Source organism: Orycteropus afer, unplaced genomic scaffold (genome assembly GCF_000298275.1).
Source record: "Orycteropus afer afer isolate SDZICR_OR568_19922 unplaced genomic scaffold, OryAfe1.0 scaffold00101, whole genome shotgun sequence".
In the NCBI taxonomy this organism is placed as follows: Eukaryota; Metazoa; Chordata; class Mammalia; order Tubulidentata; family Orycteropodidae; genus Orycteropus; species Orycteropus afer.
The window spans coordinates 1,543,486-1,569,342 of NW_006921688.1; the positions used below are offsets into that span (position 1 = coordinate 1,543,486).

At 35.2% G+C, this 25,857-nt stretch overlaps 1 protein-coding gene across 1 annotated transcript in view; it reads left to right on the plus strand.

Annotated features, from left to right (window-relative positions):
- Positions 1-25,857, plus strand: part of STXBP5 (syntaxin binding protein 5) — a 268,776-nt gene that overhangs the window by 186,618 nt on the left and 56,301 nt on the right. Inside the window, exons 17-21 of the mRNA XM_007943195.2 lie at positions 2,122-2,247; positions 4,584-4,735; positions 9,094-9,159; positions 15,189-15,248; positions 15,351-15,398. Coding sequence (XP_007941386.1) covers positions 2,122-2,247; positions 4,584-4,735; positions 9,094-9,159; positions 15,189-15,248; positions 15,351-15,398 — 452 coding nt within the window. The remainder of the gene's footprint in view (positions 1-2,121; positions 2,248-4,583; positions 4,736-9,093; positions 9,160-15,188; positions 15,249-15,350; positions 15,399-25,857) is intronic.

Here is a 25,857-nt window from a genome sequence, read left to right on the forward strand (position 1 = left end):
TAGAATCATTTCTAATTTTTCATTTATTTTGTCATTTTGTTCCTGTAGTTTCTTCCAAAATTCTTCTAGGGTTTTTTCTGTGTTTTCTTTGGTTTGTCTCTCAATCCTTTGAAGATACCTAAAGATAATTATTTTGAATTCCTTATCAGAGAGTTCCAATGCTGCTGTCTTCCTCAGGGATGTTTTCTGGGTCTGTATCCTGCTCCCTTGTTTCTAACACTTTTTCTTGCTTCTTTGTATGAACTGTGATGATCTGTTGTTTCTAAGACATCATGGTGTTGTTGTATTTAGATCTCTGTTAATTGTTGTGAAGAACAGCCAGGGGTGATTCAGGCTCTTTCTGATAGTTTTCTATCATTGGCCCATTGATGGAGGAGGAGGTGGTAGCTTTCACTCAGTAGGTGAAGTTGCAGGAGGTGTGGGTGTAGCTGTGTCTTATGGGGACTGTTGCTGTCTCCCACACAGTTAGACAAAAATTACAACTGAATAACCATCAAAATACTAGAAGTACCCAGACAAAAAATACACCATGTAATCACATGGAAACAGTAACCAAAAAAAGAAAAAAGGGAAAAAGAAGAAGAAAGAAAACAAGAAAACCAGCAATATCTTGGGATACTAAGAGAAAAAGGGTAGAGAAGGAGACTAATGAAGAAAAAAAATGGGAAAAATGCAAAAACAAAACAAGGAATGGGGTTAACCATGAAAAAAAAAAGAAAATTGCAGCCAGGAACAGTGAAAAGAAAAAAAGCTAACAACTGGAATCTCAGAGGGGAAAAATAGTAAAAAGGACTAAAGTATTAATAATAATAATAGTTTTAAAACAGACAAAACAAGCAAACTAATAAGCAGAAAAAAGAGAAAAATAAAAGAAAAAGATTAAAAAAGAAAAAAAAATCAGGGGACGGCAGGGCAGGGCACCCAGTCTCCGACAGAACACACAGACTTGGATGGAGTTCCTGTGGGCCCAGAAGGTGGTGGGAGTGGGGGATGGCCGCAGCTCCATTCAACAAGCGGGTGTGGAGTATAAGAGTAACAAGAGGAATGTTGTACCTTTTCAGTCATCCCGTTCCGTCAGGAGTGTCCTTGGGGTTACTGGCAAGCAGAATCTGTTCTTAAGTCCCTGCAATCTGGGAGAGCCTTGTGTTTTTAAATATCTAAAATGATCAAACCATTTGTGAACATTCAAAATGGCTGCGTCCTCCGGACAGGCAAAAGTCCACAGCTCAGCCCGCCCTCCTCTTTGCTACTTCTCCTTTTATTCACCAGCCACCAGAGCCGTCCTCCGTGCAGTCCCTGGGTAGCAGGGCTAATTTTTAGGTTAATTCTTAGGTCCTACCAGACTTGGGCACTCTCCACGCTGTCTGTGCCATGCCATCAGGATCGCTCAGGATCACTGCCAGACTGCAGCTCCGTATGTCTCCTTTTTTGGTATTTTCATGCAAATTCTTCTGCTAGTTGGGATTTAATCCTCTTCTATATCCTTCCCTTCAAAGCTCAGGGATCCAGGATTATCTTCTGTGTCTGTGTTACTTGGTTCTCCTTTTCTTTGTTGACGAGGGTCTGTGCAGTCTTTCTGCCTAGTCCACCATCTTACCGGTAGTCTCCCAATGGAGATTTTTTAACTAGCTTTTTTGTAACTTGAGTCTTTTTATTCTTAATTGCTAGGCTACTGCTCCTCTTCATCCTTCTCCTCACCCTTCCCTGCTAGTCTCCTTCCCCCTGCCCCTCCCTCTGCTACACTCCTCCTCTTTATAAGTGGCACTACATGATTTCTTACATTTGCTGTAAGATAAATGCTTCTGAAGGACAGGATTTCTGGTTTATACACATTTGACTGCTAACTAAAAGGCTGGCGTTTCAAACCCACCAGCCACTCCTCGGAAGGAAGGTTAGGCAATCTGTTTCCTTAGTGCTGTTGCCTCAGAAATCCAAGGAGAGGTTGCTATGAGTCAGATCCGACTTGATGGCAGTGAGTTTGGTTTTTTTTTTTTTTGTCTAATACAAATTCATATATAAAGTTACCTTGTAATTACTTTATGCATGATATTATAATTCCATAGGCTCATATGATAATGGGAAATGGCTTAGAAGGTAACAGCATGTTTTCCTTTATTTCAGAGTTAAAAACTCACCACTTAAGCAGTCTCCAGGTTATCAGACAGAATTGGTTATTCAGTTGGTGTGGGTGGGTGGAGAACCACCACAACAGATAACCAGCCTGGCAGTGAATTCTTCCTATGGATTGTAAGTATAAGTTACGTTTTTTTTTTTCTCAATCTCTTCAGAATATTTCATACTTCATTGTGTTTTTAAAAATAGAAATCATGATCTTGTTACAGCATCTCTTAAAATTCTGTTTTATAACTTTAATTTCATATCAAATTCAGTATATATTTGGAACAAAATTCTGTTAGAATAATTGCTCTGGTTATGCATATTCTGCTTCCTGTAAAGTTAAATAACTTTTAGACCAAGGAGTTATTTTAGATAAAGTTTTATGTCACGTCTCCTCTCCTGGACTCACTCTCAGAAATAATTTTCTTATTATTACTTGATATAATGGAAATTCAACCATACGGATTCAGAGCAGTATGTTATAAGGTGATCCTGTAACTGTTGAACCATAGCTATGTAATTTGTTGTTTCTACTTCTAAAGTTAACTTGTAGACTTAAAAATATGTGTTATCTTTTTCCTTTCAAAACTCAGCTTTGCAGTGGAAGAGAAGCTTCATGTTAAGCTTTTGATTTTTCAGTTCTGGGACCATTTCTTATGTCCAGTCACTGGGAGCAAGGTTTTTTTTTTTTTTTCCCTGGGGGGAGGCATGTTGTGTATTGTTAAAATTTCAACTAGTTGCCTAAATTTTATTTAATGTGAAAATCTATTTTTAGTGCTTCAATTGAAAAATCTGATTATCTGCTTTGTGTTTATAACCCTGTGTGGTGTGAGTCGGCTGGAATTGAGTTTTGAAGCTTTTCCTTTTCAGATGGATAATATACTCTTCAGTTCACAGTCCTTTCCAGGCCTTTTTTACTCACTTAGGTAACTCCTCTGTACTTTTCAGTTTGCAACTCCTGGCTTAAGAAATTTTGGAATACCCAACTGGTTGCTCTGGAATTGATTCCGACTCATAGCACTGCCATGTGTGTCAGCATAGAACTGCACTCCATAGAGTTTTCAATGGCTGTGATCTTTTGCAAGTGGTCTTTGCGTGTATTCAAACCATCAGTGGTTTGGTTAGTAGCCAAGTGCTTAACTGTTTGCATGAGCCAGAAACTCCTCTTAAAAGAATGTTGTTGTTATGTACCATTGAGTCAATTCCAACTCTCAGCACTCCTATCGGACAGAGTAGAAATGCCCCACAGGGTTTCCTAGGCTGACATCTTTATGGCAGCAGATCACCACGTCTTTTCTCCTTTCAGTTAGTAGCTGAGCTTTTAACCGTTTGTTGTTGTTGTTATGTACCGTCGAGTTGGACCCGACTCATAGCAACCTCTCCTTGGGTTTCTGAGGCAGTATCGCTATGGAAGTAGATTGCCCAACCTTCCTTCCGAGGAGTGGCTCGTGGGTTTGAACTGCCAGCTTTCTGGTTAGCAGTCAAGTGCCTTAGGCACTACGCTACCAGAGCTCCCTTAACTGTTACGCCACCAAAACACTCCAGCCAAACTCATTGCCGTTGAGTTGGTCCTGACTCATAGCGAACCCTTCCTTAGGTTCCCAAAGCGGTATCTCTGCAGAAGTAGATTGCCCAGTCTTCCTTCTGAGGAGTGTCTGGTGGATTTGAATCACCAGCCTTCTGGTTAGCAGTCCAATGGCTTAGGCACTACACCACCAGAGCTCCCATTATACCACCAAGGATCCTCTCAAAAAAATAAAATGAAAACCACACTCAATGCCATCAAGTCAGCTCTGACTTATAGAACCCCATTGGGTTTCCAAGGCTGTAAATCTTTCCAGAAGCAGACAGCCTCATCTTTCTTCCATGAAACAGGTGGTGGGTTCAAACCACCAACCTCTTGGTTAGCAGCCAAATGCCTTAACCACTTACCAGACCTCCTGCTTAAAAGAACAGTGTTCCTTTTTTCATAATTGCTTGGTTGGTGGTTTCTGACCCATAATTGAGAAAGAAATTGGAATCCCCCAAAGGGAGACCTCCAAGACTGGTGCTTTCTGCCTTTTATTTCTGACACTGAAGATGACCAGCGTTTTCCATTTGTGTAATCTTCTGTGTCCCTAGTGGAAATATCTTACCCTAAGAGGCTCAAAATGCCCTCAAGGCAGAAAAATAGATGTCCCATTGCCTAGTATGGGGGATTTATGTCTCTTACCAAATTTGAACTCCTATGCAAAATCATTTTTTATTTATGTTATAGATTTGTAATCATTAATGTTTGTGGATCTAATCTGTTTCATGAGAAAACCATGTGTAACTTCTATTTCCTTGCTCCTGGGTGTCTTTTCTTTCAAAGAGGAATCTCCTGAAAGAACCATCATGCCTCTTTCTTCAGCCTTAGAGACTACAATGCATTTTCTTGTAACTGTATTTTTGTGCTAAACTATCTGTTCTTTTCCTGTTTCCAGGGTAGTTTTTGGCAATTGTAATGGCATTGCTATGGTTGACTACCTACAGAAAGCAGTGCTCCTCAACCTTGGCACTATTGAGTTATATGGCTCGAATGATCCTTACCGGAGAGAGCCCCGATCACCTCGCAAATCTCGACAACCTTCAGGAGGTACAAAAAGATTTTTAGGATTTCTGTAAATGCCGAGTTATTTCTGTGAATATAAGTACTTCTATTATATAAATCGCTTGTCTGAGTTAGTCTGTGTTTATAAACTGTCAAAAGCTAGTAAGAGATAGAAGTCTTATTTTTTGTTTTGTTATTATTGGTTGTTGGTTTTGTTTTTCATAGCATTTAAGATTTTATTTAAATCTTGTGGATGAACCATAGTATCAGAGTTCTTAAGCTAAATTATAATGATAAAAAAAAATAACTCCTTAGTAGAAAACAAAAGTCAGTTTTAGAATTTTTGCCTTTTTCAATGTTTGATCTCTGTATTCCAACAATTCATTGTTTCAACCATTTTAATTCAAAGGAATCATTCCTATGTGGGGGTTGAAAAAATGTTAGTTGTAAAAGTGAATTTGCATTCGCTGAAAATACTTCATTTTCAGATTCTGATACATTGCAGATTGAGATTCCTTAAGACTATTCCTATAGTGTTCTTTCATTATTGCCAGGTAATCTTTATTTTAAGTGTGTTTTAGCACTGATACCTCATGGAACACATGTCGAGTATCTATACCGATTTTCTGCATCTTTCTTTTTACCTTGTGGTGGTTGTTGTTGTTTGCCACTACGCTACCAGACAAAATGGCCTTTGATATGTTCCTCACAGGGGTAAACAAATGAGGACTTCAGCAAAAATTGGCCTGTAGGCTCCAGTTTCTTCAGTTGCCTGCCCTGCTGGGCCAGGGGCAGAGGGGAGCCTTATCTTGGGCGAATGTAATTTATTTGCAGAATACCAGTATGCAGTGGAACACTTTGGTCCATATTTTCAGATCCAGTCCTTCTGAATTCACATTTTTTCTGAAATCATTTTTCAGTTCCCTCAGTAAATTATGAATTAATACTACCCGTGTTACAATTCATGTGAGGAAAAAAAAAAAATAAGTGGTAGGGGATAATATAGACCTTACTATAATTTTTGACTTGCTAGTTGAATTTTTCTTTTCAAATTTCTTTTCCTTTCCATTTTTGTTTATGTGTGATCATTTTGCATGGGATACCTTCAGAAATTTTTGTCTCAACCATACCATTCTAATATTTTCATCTCCTTCTCCACCTGCCTCTTCATTGTCTCACTAAAGTCCGCTGACTGTGACTCGCAAAAGTGAGACCTTTCTAGCTTAAATACTAAGCCCTTGAAAAAACGTTCTTTTTTAAGTCATTTATTTCCTGGCAGTAAAATCTTGGGATCTTTATTCCACCTGTCAAATCTTTTTTTTTTTTTTTTCCTCACTTATCTTTAAAAAACGTTTTAAAACATCCTATACCTAAAATAATACATAATTACTCAGATTCATACTATATATATGAAACAACTATTATAATGTTTGTGTTCCAATCCAATTTCTTTATAAAGAAATAAAACTAATATTTATTATTGAAAAATTAGAACATTATCATGATCAGAAAGAGTTTTTGACCAATCTGAGCTAAAAATTTTACTATTACTGTAATTAATTAATTACTCACCTCTTTTGTTCCCCATGGTAGTTTACATTAAACTGTAGAACTTAAACATTTCTATTTATCCAAAGTTTGAGACCAGTTTTTACCATGTAATATTAAAAATATACTTTCCTTATATTCTAATTTCTCCCACTTTATTCTGTAGCAAATCCTATAATATTATTTATCTCATTATGTGTTTTATTTATATTGAAGTTAGATGCTTAAACACAGAAGTATTCGAGTTTTGTTTTTAATCAGTTTAAGATACTTACTCATTGTTATTATACCTGTCTTTATTAATGTTAGCATTATATTTTAAATAAAAAGTAAAGTAACTTTATAATAAAATATACCTTCAATAATAATATTCTTGAGGCTGTATGTGCCCCTATTTCTAAAACATTAGTATATATCATATGAAATTAAATGTAGAATGATTGTTCTAAAATATTTTACTTGCGTTGCTATAAATAATAAAATTCTAACTAAAGTATGTATTTTATAAGATATTCTTGAAGTATAGCCCAAATATCATCAAAATGTTCTTCAGTATTTTTTAATAAATCAGTTTAAGAAATTTTTTGCTAATAATAATGATAATTTCCATATTTCAATAAAGAATTAGATATCACTCATGAAATTATTGTGTAAAATAAAACTTTACTGTTAGGATGGCTTTAAATATTTTATAGTTGTGTTAAATGCAATTGAAGTATTTACTAAAATTTTGACTGTTTGTTTTCATAATAAAAATTATGAAACTGTCAATGACAGTTGACAGCTTAGTTCTACTAAAAGTGAAAACATAATAATGTCTTATTTTTCTGGTTACTTTATCATTAGAAAGTGAAGGACACAATTCTAAACCCCAAATAAGATCTAATTAATGATGTAGAAGTGATAGACACATTAGAAAAAGTGCTTATTTAGTATTTTGGGAAAGATGTTTTTTCAAAATTTATAGGTAGGAGGTTCTAAAAGTGAAGTTTTTGACTATACAATGGCAGTTACTCTCAAGTCTTCAGTATTTTCAGTGAAATAGAAAAAAGGATAAATAGCTACATAGCATGTAGTACTGTTGAAAAATTGTGTGCCTCTATTGTGTAAGAAACAAAAGGTATTAAATATATATTAGAGAAAATACAATCAATGATAGTTTAAAATCTTACATAGATCAATAAGAGCATGTTGAATTAAGGTTGATTTTAGAAAAATGCAAAATATAACAAAATAACGTGTGATTGCAGTTAATATTGTTAAGGAAGAATTAGAACTCCAATTTAGGATTTTAAATTCTCCATTGAGAAAAATGAATTTTTTTCTAGCAAGTATGTAGAATAATAAAGGGAAATTAAAACCCAGACTACTTTATATAAATGAGGTAGGCTAAACAATAATAAAAGGATATCAAAGCAAATTGAAAAAACGTTTATCAATATCTAGTTGAAATTTAATAAGTATAGATGAACACTCTGGTGGTGTAGTGCGTAGGGCATTTGACTGCAAACCAGAAGGCTGGTGATTCCAACCCACCAGCCACTCTTCAGAAGGAAGACTGGGCAATCTACTTCTGTAGAGATACTGCCTCACAAACCCAAAGAGGCGTAGCTGTGAGTTGGAATTGACTCAATGGCAGTGAGTTTGGGTTTTTTTGAGAGATGAACACATTGATGTACATATAAGTCACATAGTACATTTTTTGAAAATACTCATACTGTACATTTTTATGGTATTTAATATAAATTGAAAAAAAAAAAAAAAAAAACACCGAGGGCTTAAAATTTCAAAACTGATGATTTTTATGTAGTGCCAAGCATATTGTAGTATTAAATTACCATTACTATTTAGTGCCCTGCTTAGTCCTCTATCAAGAAAGAGTTGGTGTACACAATATTTATCAAATGATTATATGCATACCTATAATTACATCTATCATCTTGGAACTGTAAAAACCATTTTCATTTCTTCCAAAACCATTAATCTAATGATTTTTTTTAAATAAAACAAAAGCAACTAATTGTTATTCAAAAAATGCCATGCAATAAGCAATAATAATTCAAAAAAGAAAACACTTCTCATAAACCCAATTTCAAAACTCACTGTTCTGCAAATATTACTTCAAAAGCTTTCTTAGGGAGTGTGGAGAATGTGACATCATGCTTTTCCCCAAAGTAGTGGAAAAGCAGATAAGTGGTCACATATACATATACATATGCATATGCATATAGATGTGTGATAACCTGATTTCTGAACCTGAAAAGAGAATACTTTAGAGTGCCTTTAAAAATGTGATGGTAAAATTTTTAAGGGACAGAACCTGCAAGATAAGTAATGTGTAATATTTTAATACTGTAAATTTTGAAGTATAAACCTTCCTTAATTATTATTCAGGAATGTTTAAGGGAGGCATTTGAAGGCATACTTAGGGGAAACCACTTTCAGGTTTTGAGTTGAGGGTTCCTATGATGCAAAAGTTACAAATCTTACTGACAAGTGTCTATTCTACTTCTAGGGAAATCCAATAGAAGTAAATCCTATATTCCCAAATTACTGTTTTATACAGTGTAGCCTATTGTATGTGTAATGTCCTAGAAGATAAGCAGATTATCTCACTTGGAAATTGTTTCCAGTATGTTCTTACTTATTTAACTGATGGCTAGTCCATTACTTTGAAGTGTTTTAAGTATCAAACTATGTCTTTGTTATGTCTCTTAGCTGAGCATAGTATCAATGCTAGAGGTATGTTAATCTCCCCAGTTCTTTTAAATGGACAGTAGTTAAATGTTATTGTAGAAAGGAGACAAAATTGTACTTATATAAACTGTGGTGTGATTTGCTTTTTCTTTTTTTAGCAGGCCTATGTGATATAAGTGAAGGGACCGTAGTCCCAGAGGATCGCTGCAAATCTCCAACTTCTGGTAATTTGATTTAATATCATTAATGCTTATAATTCTGCAAAAGCCAATATAGCATATCATTCTTCCTTATTTATATATAAGCATTTAAAATACATCTATAATGGACTTGTGTGGCACATGTTTTTTCATAAAATCATGTAGTTTGCACTAGAGAAAAATCCACATCTGTTACTTGTTAAAAGAGACATATAATGTTTTCTTAATTTGTAATATTTAATTGTTTTTCAAGGAAAACATGTTTTACTTCTTGCCATTGAATCAAATGTTTTAGTCATCTACAACCTTTTCTTTCCTCTGGGCATGCCTGGCATGATCTAGTAGGATAAGTACATTAAAATAGAAGTTGATGATGTAAGCTGCTTCTCTCTAGTCCTTGAATATTACCCATTTGACTATTATGAAAGTTTTTAACATTTATAATTTAATAGTGACTGAAGACAATTATTTGGACTGGTTTTATTTTTGTTTTTGATAAAAACAGGCGCTGATATCATTTTATCGCTCTGTTAAAGTGGTACTTTCTTATCTATAAATAGGTACTTAAGTGATCTATGTGTAAATTAATACTTCACAGGAACATAATTTTTACTATCTTTTAAGGACCCTTAATAGTAAAAAGGATCCTAAAGTTATTATTTTACATTCACTCCTCACTTATTGACATGGTTAGGTTCCAAAGACCAGGTCATTATGCAGAATTTGGCATTATACAAAAATAGAAAATGGAATATGGCCACATCAGATCACAAATTGGAAAATGACTACATCATCATGTAACTGCCAGATTATATCATTATATAACTGCCAAAGCACTGAGAATCATACCTAGCTGACTTGAATCATACCCATACCATAATCATAACCATCACAGTCAGCGTTACTCTTGCCTCATCCCTCGACATTCATTAATGTCAGATGTGCATCACTAAAGTGTAAAATAGTAGATCTTCTTACTATCATCATAAATGTGAAATGTCAGATAACAAGATAGTCGGTTAAGTGAGGAGTAATGTATTTTAATATACTGTGAGGAGTAATGTATTTTAATATACTGAATCTTTGCTAGTCTTTAGTAAATTTAACTGTATAGTTTTAACTGCTGTATTTGTTAAATCATCATGACTGGGAATTTTCTTCAGCTACTGGAAAAATTGTTCTTAATATAAATACACTGTATTTACATAGATTTTGACCCTTCCCATAGCTAGTTACCACATCAGAAAGAGTTATAAGCATGGAAAATATTGAGAAGTGTGTGTAAATAGCTCCCTCACATTTCAGTTTAACATATATTAGATCTTAACACTTTAAAGTTTTGTGATATTATTTTCTCTTTATAATTACATTATTTTCCTGGTGTTGTACAAGTTAATAATTTCTTTCTTAAAAAGTAAAAATTTTTCCGTTTTTCTTATTCTTTAAATTTTATATTATGCTCATCTATTAAGCTAATGAGACATATGGAGCCACCGGAATCACAGTTAGAACCTAGTATCAGGTCTGAACATTAGTGGAATAAAGTGTAAGTCATTGATGTGGAAAAGTAATTATTCCCACTCGTAGGATAAGAATTAGTTCTGAATTTGGAATTCAGAATTGTGGTATCTTTTATTTATTGCTCTTTCTCCTCTAGCTATTCCCAAATTCATAAAATCCTTAGACAATGTAAGAATCAACGTAGTTTGTACTTACTATTTATTTTTAAACAAGCCATCATGCTCTCTGAAATACAAAGGTTTTTATTTTTCATCTTGAATTTAGTATATCCTGAATGAATGAAGGGTTAACCTTCATTTGAACTTTATTGCGAAGAAGTGAAATTTCTTCACTGAGCGCTTTTTTTAAGTACTACATCATTGTAAATAAATAAGTAAAAATATATAGATCTATCTGGCATATTAAAATGAGTTTTAAAAGAAGTTATTAACTTATTTTATGCTGATGCACACTCAGGGCATCTAGACCATGATGTATGTGATCCCTGCAGAAATTGCTGTGTGCCTTAGCAAAAACATAAGCTGGGATATTTTCTTTGTTTAATTATAGTAACATAGAGAATATATTCAAGTATGATACCTTAAAAACAATTTTGAAACTTTTTGTGAGCTATCACAGAAGTATGATAACCAGTGGTTGGCATTTTCAGTTAGGGAAAAAGTAAGTCTGTTTTATTTACATGCACAGCTTTATGCTTACTGTTTTTATTTTGCAAATATATCTCTTCAAAATTTCATGTTTATGTATACATGTTGTTGTTGTTGTTGTTATGTGCCGTCGAGTCGGCCCCGACTCATAGCGACCCCTCCTTGGGTTTCCGAGGCAGTATCACTACGGAAGTAGGATTGCCCAACCTTCCTTCCGAGGAGTGGCTGGTGGGTTTGAACCGCCAGCCTTCTGGTGAGCAGTCAAGTGCTTTTAGCCACTATGCTACCAGAGCTCCCAACATAGGCTGTACATAAATGCTATCATTCTAATGTGAAATGCATCAAATAAGATTGGTGTTGTTAATAAATGTTCACACATTTATGTGGCTATATGTGTAACATATAAAAGTAACACACACCTTTGACGTTTGTTTGCCAATCATTCCCCTCCCATCCAGGAGGTATTTTTGTAAACATCATTGGCATTGGTTGTACTTAGAGAAATACCTCCCGGAGGGGGATTGGATTAGACAACCGCAGAGCCCTGTTATTTGCGTAAAGATAGGGTAGTGATATAAGTCATAACTATTCTGTTCTTTGAATCTGAATTATATATGAAAAACAACTATACCTATTACTATTTCTGAAAATTTTACTGAGCTCATTGTTACCTACGTGATATTTTTCATATAGGATTTATGAGGATCAACTTTTTTAAGACTTTTTTAGAAGTAATTGTATCGTGCCAGTGTTGATGGGTTTATTCAGTCAGAAAGAAGAATCATCAAGGATTTTGCTACCTAGCCAAAGTAAAGTGTATAGTTTTTATTGTGGGAGGGAATTGATTTTGACTTTATTTATTAAGATTCAGTACTCTTACTGAGATTTAAAAAAGCACAGAAAGGAAATTATATTCTACATATTTGCTTCTAGCAGCAAACTTCATTCATTCAGGAAATATTTATTAGAGATTCCTATATGTAAATAATAGGAGCCCCAGGAGTGCAGTGGTTAAAGCACTCAGCTGCTAACCAAAGGGTCTGTGGTTCAAACCCACCAGTGACTTCACAGGAGAAAGATGTGGCAGTCTGCTTCATTAAGATGATAGCCTTGGAAACCCTATGGACACTTCTGATCTGTCCTATAGGGTAGCTGTGAGTCATCAACCTGACTGCAGTGGGTATAGTTTATACATGTAAAGCACTCCACTGATTACAAAGTGGACAGAAAAATGAATCAGATACAGGGCGGTCTTTTCAGAATTTCGTTCCAATGGGAAGGATCACATTTATGTAAATTTAAAATATAAGTTATAAAGTGGTCAACACCATAAGACGAGTATACAGGTAAAGCATTATAGAAATTTGAAGGTGGGGAAGTGACATGCTGTTGGGAAGATTATGAAAAACTCAATAGATAAAGTAACATTTGAGATGTGCCTGTAAAGAGTAGATGGTTTGACTCTGAAAGTGGTCAACAAGAATACTACTTAGGATTGCAATTATAACAAAAGATTTATGTTAGAATCTAAATAAATACTATGAAAAATTAGAAACATTTTAAATGAAAAAGGACAGATAAAAATTTATTTATAAAAATGTTAGATAAGTTTCTATGATAACATTCAGAGTCATAGCTAAGGATTGCATTTATAACAAAAGATTCATATTAGAAACTAAATACTATGAAAAATTAGAAACGTTTTTAATGAAAAGGGACAAATAAAAATTTATAAAAATGTTAGATAAGTTTTTATGTTAACATTCAGAGTCATAGCTATGGATTGCATTGATAATAAAAGATTTATGTTAGAAACTAAATGAATACTATGAAAAATTAGAAACATTTTTCATGAAAAAGGACAAATAAAAATTTATAAAAATGTAGATAAGCTTTTATGATAACATTCAGAGTCATAGCTAAAATAAAATATCTTACCTCTGTAAACTTAAGTCAATATTTGAACATAACTGAAAATATAAGTATTCTCGCCACTATTTAAAGAACCCTATGATATATACTGGGAGCTCTGGTGGTGTAGTGCCTAAGGCATTTGACTGCTAACCAGACGGCTGGTGGTTCAAACCCACCACCCACTCCCTGGAAGGAAGGTTGGGCAGTCTACTTCCGTAGTGATACTGCCTCAGAAACCCAAGGAGGGGTCATTATGAGTTGGATCCAACTTGACAGCAGTGATATATACTGATATAAATATAGACGTTTAAGCTCTATGTAGTAGATTAACTCTCTAAAATAACAAAAGTTTTGCCATGGTGATACTACTAAAGGATTCTGTTTTTCCTAGATGAACTTTTTTGAGTTAACTAATGTCAAGAGGGAGCTCTGGTGGCACAGTGCCTAAGGCATTTGACTGCTAACCTGAAGGCTGGTGGTTCAAAGTCACCAGCTGCTCCTCGGAAGGAAGATTGGGCAATCTGCTTCCATAGAGATACTGCCTCAGAAACCCAAGGAGGGGTTGCTGTGAGTGGGATATTGACTCAATGGCAATGAGTTTGGGTTTTTTTTGGGAAAGTCAAGAATTTCTAAATTTTCTTTAAAAAACAGTTCAATAAACGCCACTTACTACCTTTTTCATTATGTTTTCTAACATCCTTTTTAATACCAAGATTTTATAACTTAGGATTCATATGCTTCTTGTACTCTATAAAACTATACTTTGTAGCTGAAAGAGAACATATGTCTTCTCAATAAGACATCCTCTGGTAGCTGGTAGCATAGTGCTTAAGGCACTTGACTGCTAACCAAAAGGCTGGCAGTTCAAACCCACCAGCTACTCCTCAGAAGGAAGGTTGGGCAATCTACTTCCATAGTGATACTGCCTCGGAAACCCAAGGAGGAATCACTATGAGTCAGGTCTGACTCCACAGCTCATAACAACAAAACTTGGGAGCTCTGGTAGCATAGTGCCTAAGGCACTTGACTGCTAACCAGAAGGCTGGTGGTTCGAACCCACCAGCCACTCCTTGGAAGGAAGGTTGGGCAATCTACTTCCGTAGTGATATTGCCTGGGAAACCCCAAGGAGGGGTCACTGTGAGTCGGGTCCGGCTCCACGGCACATAACAACAACAACAACTGGTAGCATAGTGTCTAAGGCACTTGACTGCTAACCAGAAGTGTGGCGGTTCAAGCCCTCCAGCCACTCCTCAGAAGGAAGGTTGGGAATCTACCTCCATAGTGATACTGCCTCGGAAACCCAAGGAGGGGTCCCTATGAGTCGGATCCTACTTGGCGGCACATAACAACAACAAACTCCTGTTTAAATAATTTTTGTTTCTTTCTCTCTTCAAAAGCAAGGCAAAGCAAAACAAAACAAAAATCCTAGATAGGAATTATTGATGATTTTTTTTATACATGGGAAGTAAAGGAATAAAAAATTTTTAGGTAAGAAAGTAGCAGAGAGAAAATAATCCTTAAAAGATTGTAAAATTATATATATCCCCAAGTTAAGGTGATGGAATCAAAAGAAGTATTTCCACTTTTGATCTTTAGTAACAAAACCTTCCATAGTATAATTTCAAATTGATGAAATTTTTATAAAATTATAATAATGGATTATAATAAATATTATTTACATGCCTATCTTTCCAAATTGTTATTTATTAGAAAAATAATTATTGCTGAGACTTCATATTTCTATATACCAGGGATTAGTTTACTGTATAGAGATACGGTAGTACTGATTGCTGTTCTTACCATAATTGTATAAGGATTGTTATGAGCTACATACATGACAGATCCGTGATCAGTCATGTGAATCTGTTGTAAAGGTTGCAAGATGATTGCATTTGTGCTTTTGTCCTATTACAGCTTGTTGTTGATCACTGACTGTGTGCTTGTTCCTTCCATTGTCTTCATTTGTGTAGGTTCTTCATCACCACACAATTCAGATGATGAACAAAAAATGAATAATTTTATAGAAAAGGGTATAGTATCTTTATTTTAAAGTATTTTCTTTTATTTATGTTTAATTCATTTAGTTTACTTTGAATAGATTTTGACATTTCATATCAAAATATTATTTTCAGTGAAGACCAAAAGCAGAAAGTTTTCCAAGATGGTAGCCAGTGATATAGGTAGGAAATAGAAATTTCTATTTTATTTCTAATCCTTGCTGTATGCAATGCTAACCAAACACCACAAAAATTATCCAGTGCATTGCATTTTGTATATATTAATTTGTTATTCCTGTGCTAAACAATAATTAATCTCTTGGGCTGTATTCTAAACTCATTGGGACAATAATTATTAAAAATCCATTTAATTGGGGTTGCAGTTCTTTCTCTGACTTACACTGTGAATTGTTCTATTAATTTTTATTTTGCTTTACTTTAAAGTAAAGCAGGGTTCAATTTATGCCATAAATAGTATAATTTTATAATTCCAAAATTAAAGCTTTGAAGTGATTTTTCCTTTATAGTTTATTCCTATTTTTTTCTACCTTTACTCCATCTCTCTCACATTTTTCAAAGACCAAAATTTCAAAGAAATTTTTTTTTCCCACAAAGATAGGCTGTTTTAGCCTGTAGTCTGCCCTACCCTTGAATTAAATGGAAATTTTCTAGGACTCCCCTCCTAAGTAAAGATGCATGATTGTTGGGAAGTGTTTTCTATGATTCCTTTAGAATATTTTTGTGAATAAACTTTGAAATGCGTTACTTAGTGCAAGTTTGTCAAAGCAGGGGTTTGAACCATTTCAGTCATGGCTGAGGTAGCGAAATCGGAACAGACCTGAATTTGTAAAATGTTGATGTACTAGAACGGTAACCAGATCTGGAAAAATTATGGATCAAAGCCCTGGAAAGGGAGACTAGGAAGAGGTGTAGTGAGCCCTTTCAGGATCCTGATGTGGGAGATTGGATTATTTCCAGCACTGTGGAGAGTAGTACACGTTCAGTGTGACGCAATTGGCCCTCGGCTGTGAGCTGGGCACTGTTGTTTCCAGGCTATGCCTGTCCTTGTTTTCTAGGTGGGAGATTAAGTTTCTAGCAGGGTGTCAAATCATAATTTTTCCCATTCCAGCTATCGTCCAGTATACCCACCCTTTACAAGTTTGGTTCTGTTCCAGTTTCTTTTCATTGGCCATGACTAAACCAGGAAGAACTGGTTCAAAGCCTTGTCTGCAAGTGTGAATTTTGGAAACAAAATGTATAGTCAAAATCTGGGACATAATCAAAGTACTGTTTTTCCGTCACAAAAATTTTAATGTTCTCCAGAATTTTTTTAAAGGCTTGAAAAACACTGTTTTCAGAAATAGAATAAATCTAGTCTTGATTGAAACCCAAAATTTTTAGTATACAGTTATTACATTAGCTTTTCTGCCCCAAAACTCTTACCACATATTCCTTGAATTGAATTAAACTACATGTATTTTAGGTAGCTGAAATCACTTCAGTTTTTCTCATGATAATGCTTAATATATAGTTACATAAAATTATCAAAAACTCTTGGAAGTAGTGTCCATGTTTTTGCATGTTGTAAATTGAACCCTGTTTGGTTGTATTAATGGTTTCTGTTAGCCCCTCTGTCATTTTTTAAATAAAGTGGCTAATTCTTGGGCAAAGGGCTCTTATTTACCTCTTTGTATTTTTTTAGTGAATCAGTTGGTAATAGTTAAATCAATTGAATTATATAATGACACTTTGGCATAATATTTTTTAACTGATTTCCTTTGTAATGTATTCTGTCTTAATAGTACTTCAGAGGTTCTTTTATTGACACATAATATAAAAAGTTAGAAGAGAATTTCCTACATACAGTTTACCAATTGTTAGGATTTACTTATCTAGGAATTTTACCTTTTCTGAAAGGGAATTTGTATATAGTTATATATATATTTAAATAATTTATTTCATTTTTGGTACTGGAGTATATTTGCTTTGTTATTTGTATTGACTGGCTTCCTGTCTTTTTCTGTGCTTTGAATAGAATGTATAACACAAAATATGAGAGCTTGACTGTTTGAAAGATTTCATTAATAAATTTATTAGAACTGAAATAATTATTGGAAAGATAAATGTTGGGTAACTTTCTTGCTTTCTTTTTAAGTTATTGGCCAGTTTTTCTTTTAGTCAGTTTTTATAATTACACTTTTGGAGACACATCCTAGCTTTATTTAATGGTTCAAAATTATATTTGTAGTTATGCATAATAATTTTTCATTTTTAAGAACCATTGTTATATTCTATATTATATATATATAAGATTTTGTGTTTACGTTTTGTTAGATTATGTCAGTATGTTTATTAATCCTAAGATTTAGGTACATAGAAGGAAAGCTGACTTCCCAAATTTTTCTTCATTCAAAGACAGACTGCTCCATTTTGGACTAAAGGTTTTGCAGTTTAAAAAAATATATGTTAGTTTATCATCCTATATTAGTATCTATTTTTCTGGTAAGACTTAGCATAAAATGTGCCATTGAAAAACTCATGAAATGTGACTGAAACATTAGAAAATTTACAGAATCCTCTGAAAACCCTTCTCTCAAGACTGGAGTTTTCAGTGTGAAGCTGTGATGTCAAAAGTCCTGGGACTCCTTGAGCACTGTGACCTGATCTTTAGATCCTATACTTGCTCTGAAGTATCCTCAACTTCATAAAGTATCACCTTTCCCTTCCTCAATCTATAAACATTTCCTCTTTAGGCAGTTACACAATGACCTCTTACAACAAAGCAAAAGAATTAAACCTAGAACATCATAGTGCCAACTTTTATGATAAAAGAACTCCCTTGTGGGGAAGGCTGACTGAATGACTTGGCTATGAAATGTTTCACCTGTTTCTGGGGAGTCACTGCTCTAGTGTCAGAGTACCGGAAGGGAGGAAGGACTGCAGGGGGCCATTTCCTCTGTATCAGTGTAACACAAGCATGGAGGAACAACCCTCATCTTAGTATCTGACAACAACTTAGATGATAACAGTGTATTTTTGAATGTACTTAGTTACTACAGTTTTCTTGGCACTGTACCAACCTTTCATAAATAATTTTTTTAAATTTAATTCATCAGTAACCTCAATAAGCAAATTACTATTATTCCCTGTTTTGTAGATGAGGAAACTGAGAGTTAAAGGAATGTATCTTTTGGTTACACAGCTAACAAACTCCACAGTTTGTCCTCTTAAACACTCTGCTATTTTATCTACTAGGAGCTCTGGTAGCATAGCGCCTAAGGCACTTGACTGTTAACCAGAAGGCTGGCGGTTCAAACCCACCAGCCACTCCTTGGAAGGAAGATTGGGCAATCTACTTCCACAGTGATACCACCTCGGCAACCCAAGGAGGGGTCGCTATGAGTCGGGGCCAACTCGACGGCACATAACAACAACAACAACATTTTATCTACTAAGAGAATTTACTGAAGGTTATAAGAATTCAAAAACAAATCCACTGTGTGAGTTCCATTGTGTGAGTTGTAATTAGATCATCTGGTTATGGAACTTAATGTCTTCTGTCTACATTGTTGTTGTTGTTGTTGTTATGTGCCCTCGAGTCGGACCCGACTCATAGCGACCCCTCCTTGGGTTTCCAAGGCAGTATCACTACGGAAGTAGATTGCCCCATCTTCCTTCCGTCTGTCTACATGGTAACCTGGAAAAACCATGGTTCATATTATGTTCCTTCCTAGTACTGGGTCATCTCAGTACACATCACCCAAAAATAATATACTGTGTCTCTAAGATTACTTTCTTCAGATACCAGATACAAGAAAATATTACCTAGTGAGAATGGTGGGGTGCTCTAACCCACCCACCCAAAACCTACCTTCATTGTTTGCTTTTCCTAACTCAGGTTGACAACTAACCCAGGTGAATGAGGCTAGCAATTACTTCATAATTTATGTATAAAGCTCCCCTTTCCCCAAAAAAAAGTTGCATTTCTTCAGTTATGACCCATAATGACCCCATGTGTGCAAAGTAGGATGCACTCCATAGGATTTTTAAGGCTGTGACTTTTCCAGAAATTGATTGCCAGGCCTTTCTACCAAGGCAACTCTGTGTAGCTTCAAACCACCAACCTTTCATTTAGTAATCAAGTACTTAGCTGTTTGTGCTACCCAGCAAGTCCCCACGTGTAGCAGCAACCTAGAAAGGTATAGCTTTAGACTTGTCAATTTAATAGCAAACACAGCAAACTAATAGGCAGTTGAAATATCCATAAAGAATGGGACATGCATGTAATACACGTATAGTAATTATTTTGACCTGTTCAGACCTTATGATTAATTTTTGTTAGTAAAATCTTATTAAAAAATGTTTCTAAAATCACTACCTTTTCCTATGCCATTAGCAATTTCCATAAATCACTTAGAAATAAGATTGGTTATCAGTGTGGTTTTTTTTGCTCATTATTTATATTTTATAAAAAAAATTAGAAGTATAAAATTCTGTAAGGGTTTCATTGTAAGTTTGTATAAAAAATATTAGTAAAATGTGTATATATATTAACAAAAGAGTATTTAAAATTTGTATAACCTTATGAATAAAATAATAAAATACGGGCCAGATACTAGCATTGTTGAAACTACATGATTAACTGCTTTGAAAGATTATTTAGATTATTAGTTCTATTTTATTATAATTCTGCTTCAAGCTGAAAGTAGATGTCGAGCTGGATTCTGCTGCCTGTAGCCTTGTCTGTATCTCATTTCATTACTAATTCTCACATAGAAGAAATGATTATCAAACCTGTTGATTACAAGATGCTGTGATAAGAAAATAATACTATAGAGATTAAAAATGGAGAATCAAAATTACTGTAATTTACTTGAGTTTTATTGAGTATGTGAAGGCGTATTTACCATGATCAACTGAATGGATCATAACAAATTATGGATAACATTATGAAGAATCAGGATTCCAGAACCATTCGCTGGGGTCATGTGCAACCTGGACACGGGTCAGGAGACATTTCTTCAAACAGAACAAGGAGATGCTTTGTACCTCAGTAGTGGAAACACCTACTTTTATTCAATTCATATACTGAACAACTAATCTGAGAAGCTGGAATATATGAAGAAGAACATTGCATCAAAATTAAAGACAGACTCATTAACTACCTGCAGTATGCAGGTAATGCAGGTTTGCTTGCTGAAAATGAAGACTGCTTAAAGCATATATTAATAAAGTGCAAATACTTCAGTGTGAACGTGAGGAAAACAGTAACAACTCACAACTGGACCAGTAAACAACACCATGATAGGTGAATAAGAAATTGAAGTTGTCAGTGATTCTGCTTGAATCAGCATTCAACATCCATGGTACCAACAGTCAAGAAATCAAATGATGTATTTATATTTATTGCATTGGGCTAGGAAAATCTGCAGCAAAAGAACTCCTTAAAGTTTTTAAAAGCAAAGACGTCACTTTGATGACTAAGGTGTGCCTTACTCAGGTCATGGTCTTCAGTTCCCACATACGCATGTGACAGCTGGACAGTGAAAATGGAAAACAGAAAATGCAGGAGAACCTTCGCATTAGCTAAGAATATTGAATATACTGTGGACCACTAGGAGAACAGATGAATGAGGAGAAAAGTAACCAAAATGCTCCTTAGAAGTGAAAATAGCAAGACCTGAGCCTGCTTACTTTGGATATATCATCAGGAAAGACCGATTGCTAGAAAAGGACATCATGATTGGTAGGAGGTCAGTGAAAATGAGGGAAACTGCAGTGAGTTTGACACAGTACACAAAGTAACAGACTCCAACATGTTAACAGTCACTAAGCTGACAAAGGACTAGCTACACTTTGTGACTTGATGGCAACTAACATCAACTCTTGCCTTGACAAAACAAATAGAAATAATAGCTCCATTTAATAGGGATCTCCTAAGTTCGAGACATTATACTAGATATTTTTCATGTGATATTTAATATAGGCATTTTATCTCTCAAACTGAATTAGTGCAGTTATATGAGTAATGTTTCATTTCTTAATAACAAAAATAACTTGCCACTGAGTTGATTCCACCTCATGTGTCAGAGGAGAACTGTGGATTCTCAGTGGCTAATTTTGGGGAAACAGATCACCAGCTTCTCTTCCCAGTGCTTCTGGGTAGACTTGCAGCCAGTGCATTAACCATTTGCACCATCAAGGGTGACAACAACCAAAGCAATTTTTCAAGACAATTTAAATGAAAATCATGTTATTAGGTCAAATGCAGTTTTCTTATAAATGCATCCCAGTGATTCCTCTTTTAAACTTAAATCTTCTTTTTCATTTTATTCTAAATCACTAACTCATTAAATCTTACAATGTTGAAGCAGTTTTAACCCCTTTATTTTTCAAGAAAAGAAATTGAATCTCAGGAAAGTCAAGTGACAAACTCAAAGTAATACCACATAATAATGACAGAAAACAGGTCTCTTGACTCTTGTTTTACTTACTATAGCATGTTCCTTCTCTGATGTTTCATATTTTATACTCAAGCATCCATTTTTTCTTTCCTATTGGGTCTTTTTTTCTTGTGCTGTCTTCACAATTATTTTACATTCACAAGTTGAAAATAAATTCACAGAGATCTATTTAGAGTTTGTTGCCCTATGAATGAGGTTGTACCAAATTATTTTAACTTACAAAATTTTCACTATTATAAAGTTTGAATAAAATTGTAATGATATTTTAAATGTATATTTCCCAACATTCAACTCAAAGTGTGGCTGTTGAATCTAGAGAAGCTTGTCTTTATATTCAATCCACAATACAGCTGTTAAAAAAAAAACTCGAAAAAGGAGTCACGTCTGCAGTGATACCATTTTAACAGGTAACATTAATATTTCCTACTTTGAAAGATTATTAATTGTCCTTTATTGGTTAAGAACTAAATTTCATAAGCAGATACTTTAAAATCATTGAAGAAGTCTTAAGTTTCTCTAATTCTTTTTATTTTTCAGGAAGACTAAATTCTGAAGACATTAGCATAATGTATATATTTAAATTTTAATTTTATTACTGAATATATTTTCTATCAAATTTCATAATAAAATGTGCTCAGTAAAGTCTGTTTGTGTTTTTTATTCTAGTACTATGTGCATATATCTCTGTGGAATCACCTTTTTTTTTTACATTAAAATGATGTGCCATAATCTTCCTAGAAATAATTTGCTATATTTGCTTCCTAACATAGTTAAAATTAATCTAAGATACAGTTACATTACTGAAATGCTACTTTTGTCAACTGTTGTTTCATGAGAATTATAAATGACAATTTATATTCTGCCATCATTTATGTAATCTCTTTTATTCTGTAGAGTTTAATTATGGTGATGTTATACTAGACATACTAAACATTAAATTTTATAAATGTTTTTGGATAGCAATTAGAGGCAGAATAAGTTGTTTAAAACAAAAGTGCTAGGACAGTTCAAGAATGAAAAGAAATTACTATCGCCATATCTTTACCAGACAGGTATTGGTATCTCTTAAAAAATTTCCATTCATTTCAGAGAATGAATATGAGTTCTATGAGTATTTTCAAAAGTAATCTTTTTGATTAATAGACCTGTATTTAATTTGCCCTCTTTTTGTTTCATTCCATTTGTGAAGAAATGCATCTTCTTTCTGTAGGACTAAGGTACCAGTGATAGTTTTTGTTCATTCATTTATTCATGCATTCGTTTAGATGTTTATTGAACACCCAATAAATCCTAAGACATAGACGTAGATACAGTGTTTTGCAAGATAGAGTCCTCTAGAACTCATAGGATTTACATTCTCGCCTGGGAGATAGATATTGATGTTACTGGTTTTAATGACTGTTAAAATAATATTTGATAAGTGCTTGTTTAGCTCCCTGGATTCCTTAAAGAACAAATCTAATCCTTTTCACCTAATATCACTTAAGTCCTTGACAACCACCCTCATACTTTACATGAGTCTTTTTTCTTCTCTATTGCTGTATCCTTCACCATGCTGGTATTTTCTTGCTTTTTTGGCCACCTCATCAAATTGTTAATAAGTCCTTTTACCTTTTATTGTTCAACTGTTTCTATTATAAATATCACATTCTAAAAAGCACAAGTTACAGTTCTACTTTTCTTTTAAGATACTTTCTGTGGAACAGTGAGATGGGAACATAGTGGATAGAAAAACTCAAGGAAAACTACAAAACATCTGCTTAATCTGAAGAAAGCAAAGAGAATCTCCATAATTCAGAAATCTTACAAGGATTTCTCCAGGCAACCATGATGCAACTGTCATTGACGGATAACAGACCAGACAGTCTTCTTGCCTGGAGATTTGTTTCTCTTGAGCATCATACATTTGTCCTTGATATTGGATCTGACATTACATACATGGTTGTTGTGATCAGGTACAACTTCATCATGCTGCCAAGCAAATGCAGCTCTGTACTACTAACCCAGCAAGCCAACTTAATGTCGTTATTCAGGTTTATAAGAGAGCAGAGACCCAGGATAACATCTTGCTTGGACATATCTCTGATACCAGTATTCCTCAGATTGAAGAAACTTCTTTAGTGTCATTCCCATTGTTTCTGCTGTGGACAAAAGCATAGAAAAAGAGAGAAAGTATACATTCTCCAGTGACAAAAATGTCAAAGCAAGGAAGATACTGCAAGGGGAAGAGTTGAAGAGCACAAAGTTGAAGAAGAGAAAAACAGACAAGGTGTTTTCTGAGAACTCAGTGAAATCGTGCCGTCAGTTTGAAGGCCACAATGGAAAATGATTAACTTCAAGGCATGAGCAGAAGTTTCTTGATAAGCACAATAGAATGAGCTGATTGGCTTAGTAACTGGGCTGGGAAAATCCTTCTGACACCCTGAGAAACAAAAATGTGACATCAGAAAATGACTGGGAAATAAAACCCTTATCCTAAAATTATACCACAGCACAGGATGTAATCCAGGAGAGCTGACTAGATATTTTCTAGAGATGTTGTTGTTGTTGTTAAGTGCCGTCGAGTCGTTTCCGACTCATAGCGACCCCATGCACAGCAGAACGAAACACTGCCCAATCCCGCGCCAGCCCCACAATCCATGCTATACTCGAGCCCATCATCGCAGCCACTGTATCAATCCATCTCCCTGAAGGCCTCCCCCTCTTTCGTCGACCCTCCACCCTACCAAGTATGACATCCTTCTCCAGGGAATGGTCCCTTCTGACAACATGACCAAAATAGGTGAGACGAAGTCTGGCCATTCTTGCTTCCAAGGAGCATTCTGGCTGCACTTCCTCCAGGACAGATCTGTTAGTTCTTTTAGCAGTCCACGGTACTTTCAGCATTCTTCGCCAGCACCACAGCTCAAAAGCATCAACTCTTCTTCGGTCTTCCCTATTCATTGTCCAGCTCTCACATGCATACCAGGCAATTGGAAATATCATGGCTTGTGTCAGGCGCACCTTAGTCCTCAAGGAGACATCCTTGCTCCTCAGCACTTGAAACAGTTCCTTCACAGTTGACTTCCCCAGTGCTACACGTCGTCTAATGTCCTGACTGCTGCTTCCGCTGGCATCGATTATAGAACCAAGCAACCTCAATCTTCTCTCCATTTATTGTGACGCTGCTCACTGGTCCAGTTGTGAGGATTTTTGTTTTCTTTATGTTGAGATGTAATCCATACTGCAGACTGTACTCTTCAACCTTCATCAGTAGGTGCCTTAAGTCATCCTCACTTTCAGCAAGCAAAGTTGTATCATCTGCATATCTCAGGTTGTTAATGATTCTTCCTCCAATCCTGATACTACGTTTTTCTTCATATAGTCCAGCTTCTCGGATTATTTGCTCAGCATATAGATTGAATAAGTGTGGAGAAAGAATACAACCCTGACACACTCCCTTCTTGATTTTAAACCATGTAGTGTCCCCTTGTTCTGTTCGAATGACAGCCTCCTGGTCAAGGTACAGATTCCTCATGAGTACAATCAAGTGCTCAGGGATTCCCATTCTTCTCAATGTTATCCATAATTTGTCATGATCCACACAATCAAATGCCTTTACTAGAGATGGATTTGCCTTTTTACTCCTGACGTCTGGGAAGGATTAACGTGAAACTAAAAATAAGTATGTTCTTTAGAGTCACAAAAAATTAAGAAGCAAAAAACTTTTAGAGTAAATTTCAGTGCAGACCATGTGGCATAAGTAGTTTGGGACTTGGCTTCCACAGAAAACAACTATACAACTGGTCAACATATATGAGACAGTTGTTTCCAGGCATTGAGCAACAGGCATTCCGGGACTGTCATCCTGGAAAGAAAGGAAGAAGCATGAGGTGGAGCCCCGTAGTCTCCAGGTTTCTGCAACAGGGCACTTCCTTTTCACAGCCCAGGATGGAGTACGTCCTTGTAGACTGGCAGTCCCGCTAAGGTAAGGAGGCAGAGATTAAAGTTCTAGGCTGTTGATGTGACTGGAATTTTGTGAGGCAAAGTACCAGCAAGGAAGGAATTGCTCAGAGGGAAATCCTGGAAGTCTGTGTGGGATTCAGGGAAGGTTCTTGCTGAGGGCTGGCTGCACATGAACTGAGCAAGACTGCACAAAGCCGATTGATGATTTTGTGCCATGGAGCTGAGGTAAGTGA